We start from the raw sequence: 5,000 nt of genomic DNA on the forward strand, positions 1-5,000 counted from the left end.
ACCAGTTACGTATTCGGGGTTTATATGATTGACAGCTCTTTTAAACTGCCATTTTCTTATTGCTCTCTCTCTCTATATATATATGTATATATTTATCTGTCTATTTATCTATCTATCTATATATATATATATATATATATATATATACACACACACAAACACACACTGTATTTTCCAGCATGCAAGTGGGTATTCTATGTAGGGTAAACATTCAAACATCGTCTCTATCTTTCCAAATCTTGATGCATTTCACATGAAATCTTTGGTCCTCCAAACTCATGTCAGTGCACAAGTCAACTGACCTTTCTTCTTCTTGTTATTAAACAGCAGTTTGGTAGAACCCCTATTGACTTTGTGGTATTTCAAATGTCATAATGACATTCATAGAACCCTTAATAGAGCCCCTGTCCAGAACGCAGCTATGCCTACCTATCCGATAGATAATTTATCAATATCCTCACACAAGTGATTGTGTCATTTCACTTATAACAATTACAATGGAAAGTTAATTAGGTTTCGTACAACTTTCGACTGCAACACCAAATGCACCTCTATGATCTCAAGGTGTGTGTTAGTGAGTGCAGAATTGGTTGTTTTCTCTGGGGTTTTTTTTCTTTCTTTTTTTGTTTTATTTAGGCTGTGTACAATTATGTTAGTGTACCACCTCACTTTATCATTGTTGTTTCTGATGCTAGTTTAGTTCTTTTAGTATTTTTTTTGAGCAGAGAATGTGTTACATGAGTTGTACCTCTTCATTGATTAGTGACCGTGTACAGTTTAAACTTTGTGTTGTGCTATATCACTGGGTCACAATCGTGTAGAGTGTATGTTGTGGAAGTTTGATGTTATTATAGTGTCGAACAGTGATTATGTAGGTTTTGTTCTATGTAAGTGTTTCGTTTCTGATTCAGTGGTTGCCATATTCGGTGTGCGTTCTATGAGTTGTGTTATGTATTTTAATCTGAGATATTATTGTGTACAGTATGTAATGTTTAAGTTGCATTATTTTCATTCTTCTAAGGCAGCGCACAGGCAGAACTGTTTACAAAATTCTTAGCAACATTTTGTCTCTCTTTACGTTCTGATTTCAATTTCCACCGAGGTTGACTTAGCCTTTCATCCTTTCAGGGTTAATGAAATAAGTACCAGTTGTGTACTGGGGTCGATGTAATCAACTCACCCCCTCCCCACAGAATTTCACGTTTTGTGCCTATAAAAGTAAACATTGTTATTATTATTTTCAACTCCTTATGTTCTGAGTTCAAATCCTTTCAGGGTTGATAGAGTAAGTACCAGTTGAGTACCAGTGTTGATGTAATCAGGCAGCGCCCTTCCCCTAAACTTTTAAGCCTTGTGCCTATAGTAGAAAGGTTTTTTTTTTTTTTTTTTATTGTTGTTGTTGTGGTGAAGGCAGAGAGTTGGTAGTATCATTAGCATGCCAGGGAGAAATGCTTAGTGGTATTTTGTCTGCCGCTACGTTCTGAGTTCAAATTCCACCGAGGTCAACTTTGCCTTTCATCCTTTCGGGGTCGATAAATTAAATACCAGTGAAACACTGGGGTTGATGTAATCGACTAGCCCCCACTTCCCCAAAACGGCTGCCCTTGTGGTAAAATTTAAAACCATTATTATTATTATTATTATTATTATTACCATGGTGTTTGTGACACTTTATGAACACTTTCCTCTGCCTGAGAGTAATGAATAATAGAATTAACACAAACAATGGCATAAATTAGGACAGAACTACAGGTGATGGACTTTCACCCAGCAGGTGCCCTGTGTGTGAGCAGCACAGGTCCAGTTGTCATTATACACTTATTAGAACAAAATGGACCAAGACAATAAATACAGCTGTCATGGAATGCTATTTTCTGAGTAGAAGTATCTGGGTGTTTTGGAATATGACAAAAATCAAGGAAATTGAAATGAAGGAAAGCTTTAGGCGAATTATTATTATTATTATTAATATATTATTATTAAAGCTTTGAGCTGGTGGAATTGTTGGTGTGCTAGACAAAATGCTAAGTGGCATTTCTTCTGGCTTTCTCCCTCAAAATTGCTGACCTTCTGCTGAAATTTGGGACAATTATTTTGGCACGCCATGCAAAATGCTTAGCAGCATTTCATCTGTTTTTACGTTCTGAGTTCCAATTCCTCCAAGGTCTACTTAGCCTTTCATTCTTTCAGGGTCAATAAATTAAGTACCAGATGAGTGGCACCTTCCCTCAAAGTTACAGGTCTTGTTCCTATAGTAGAAAGGATTATTATTATTATTACCATTATTATTATTGAGTGAGAGAGCAGTGCCTGCCATCAAAGTGACATTGGGGTAAAATATACGAAGCCCATTATACCCATCATGGCTACCCGTCTGATAAGGGTACACCAGGCACATGCATCACAACCATATGTGCATGACATACTGATCTCATATCAAGATAAACAGCGCATGACCTAGCAGGTGGGGCCCAGTTAGAATTTTCTTCAGGTCGAGTAGCCCATCCCACTCAAAAGGTCCCTGAATAAGGGTTGTTTAAGGATGTTGAACAAAAACACCCATGTTTCCAGAGGTGAATTATCCAAACCCCAAAGAATTCCTCTCAACACATGGCTATGATGATCCCCAACTACTTCTGCTTGTGTTGCTGTTGTTGTTGTTATTATTATTATTATTATTTTATGTTTGACTTTTGCTTTGCATTTGTACAAGTTGGATCCAAGTCTCACCCAGAGACCTCAAGAGACAACAAGTTAGAAGTTCATGTAGGTGTTATGCCTTGGGTACCATATATTTGGATTTGTACATTGTTGTTCAAGTGAATGTTTAAGAAACCATAAGAAAATTATGTGTTTGCTTTAAAATTTGAGATCACATAGACAGTATTTTATGTAGGATATGGGCAGTTCCCATGAGCACTATCTTTTGAACTTTAGCCATTTTGGGGTTTCCTGGTATCTGAGCTAGGTAGTAATCAGCCCGTTTGGCTGTCATTCCCATTATTATTATTATTATTGTTATTATTATTAACATTTTGCTCTTAACTGCTTCCAGAATGGATGAGGATGACTATAAAAGTGCCAGCGATGTGGAGGTTGACAGTGATAATGATGATCATGATGCTGAACATGAACTGGGCAATTGGTTAGGACAGTTTGATTCCCACAAAATGGTAAGTCTTTTTCTTTATAGTTTCTCCATCTCCTACAGACTCGACTATATAACAAAGGAACCTTTTCCCTTTGGTAAATATAAACACACACACAAAGACGTCTCTTCATATATTTGCAACTCTCTTTTTCTCTCTTTTTCTCTCTCTCTCCACACACACGCACACACACGCTGTCTGTTTACCTTTCTTTCTATCTACATATCTGTTTACTCCACAACATCTCTACCAATGCATTTATCTCCATTTTGTATGTGTGTATATATCTTTCTCTGTATTAATGTATTGAAGTAATGTATTGTCATATATATATATATATTATAAGGTTTTTAACTTTTAAATTTTCATATTCAAAAGAGACATAGACTTCAAACTCGATATATCGATTTATTCACCACTCTATATGCTATATTGGTAACGGTTGCTACATCCTCTGGAAAATTATATATATATATATATATATATATATTTATCCCTATATGCGTGTGAGTGTATGTCACCTTCCCGAGTTCATTGTGTAAACTACCCAGGCCTGGGTCTGTGTCTACAGGCGGTCGAATGAGCTTTCGGAATTATGGAAATACACACCAAGACTGCAAAGTCTTAAGACGTGGAACAAACTGCAGACATAAATGGAACGGGAAACAAGTTATGCAAGGGAGATAACTGTGTTATCTTGTTTTCTTTTTGAATGGCTAAGATACGTCATCCAAGTTTTTTAAAAAGAATCTTTTTAATTAAATCTTAACAGGTCATGCGCGCGCGCGCACACACGTATGTATATATATATATATATATATATATATATACATGTTACAGATTTGAAAGAAATTGTGTTTGAATTGTGGTATAATGAATTGAAAACATTTATACACGTGAAAAATATAGTATTTTTTAAAATAATAATTTGTAAAATTATATACATATTGTGTGTGTGCGTGTGTATATAAATACATATATATTTATATGTCTAATATATATATATGCAGTAATGTGGTTGTTGGAATATAGCCATGCTGGAGCACTCCTTTGAAGAGTGTAGTTAATGAAATCAACACCCTTATTTTATTACAATGTTTTTGCCAAACTGCTAAGTTGCAAGGAGACAGATACAAACCAGCACTGGTTGTCAGGCACATGTGTGTACATGTGCACACACACATGTTAGTCTTCTGCAGTGTGATTGAACCTGAAACTGCATAATTACAAAGCAAACTTCCTAACTACTCGGCCATACCAGTACCATAACCACATCTGCAGAGTTGTAACCCTTTCTATTTTAATATATCATCATCATCATCATCATCATCTATGGCCTGAAATTTTGGTTGAGTGGGGATAGTCGATTACATCGATCCCCAAAAGGACCCTGAAAGGTAAACTGAACCACAGCAGAATTTGAACTCAGAGCCTAAAGTCGGAAGAAATGTCGCTAAGCATTTTGCCCCGTGTGCTAACGATTCTGCCAACTGACTGGAAGTGTTATCATGTACATTGTTTTGTCTTGGTATAAAAAGATCGGCTACAGCAAATATTCTGCTTAATACCACAGATTTGCTTGTCAGTTGTTTGACCGTAACCAGTTGAGCATGTCCCTTATTGGCTGACAATACCTGCATCTCTGATCATGAGCAGAAGTAGTGGGGGATCATCATGGCCATATGTTGAGAGGAATTCTTTGGGGTTTGAATAATTCACCTCTGGAAACATGGGTGTTTTGCTCAATATCCTTAAACAAACCTTATTCAGGGACCTTTTGAGCAGAATGGGCTACTTGACCTGAAGAAAATTCTAACTGGGCCCCACCTGCAAGGTCATGCGCTGTTTATC

General features: G+C 36.5%; 1 protein-coding gene across 6 annotated transcripts in view; it reads left to right on the plus strand.

Annotated features, from left to right (window-relative positions):
* The window catches only part of LOC106878494 (uncharacterized), a 470,127-nt gene that overhangs the window by 202,710 nt on the left and 262,417 nt on the right, over window positions 1–5,000 (plus strand). For all 6 annotated transcript variants that reach the window (XM_089357948.1, XM_089357952.1, XM_089357950.1 and 3 more), the window contains one exon: window positions 3,056–3,173. In XM_089357948.1, coding sequence (XP_089214074.1) covers window positions 3,057–3,173 — 117 coding nt within the window. In that variant the 5' untranslated portion in view covers window position 3,056. The remainder of the gene's footprint in view (window positions 1–3,055; window positions 3,174–5,000) is intronic.

Source organism: Octopus bimaculoides, chromosome 9 (genome assembly GCF_046866305.1).
Source record: "Octopus bimaculoides isolate indiv1 chromosome 9, ASM4686630v1, whole genome shotgun sequence".
Lineage (NCBI taxonomy): Eukaryota > Metazoa > Mollusca > Cephalopoda > Octopoda > Octopodidae > Octopus > Octopus bimaculoides.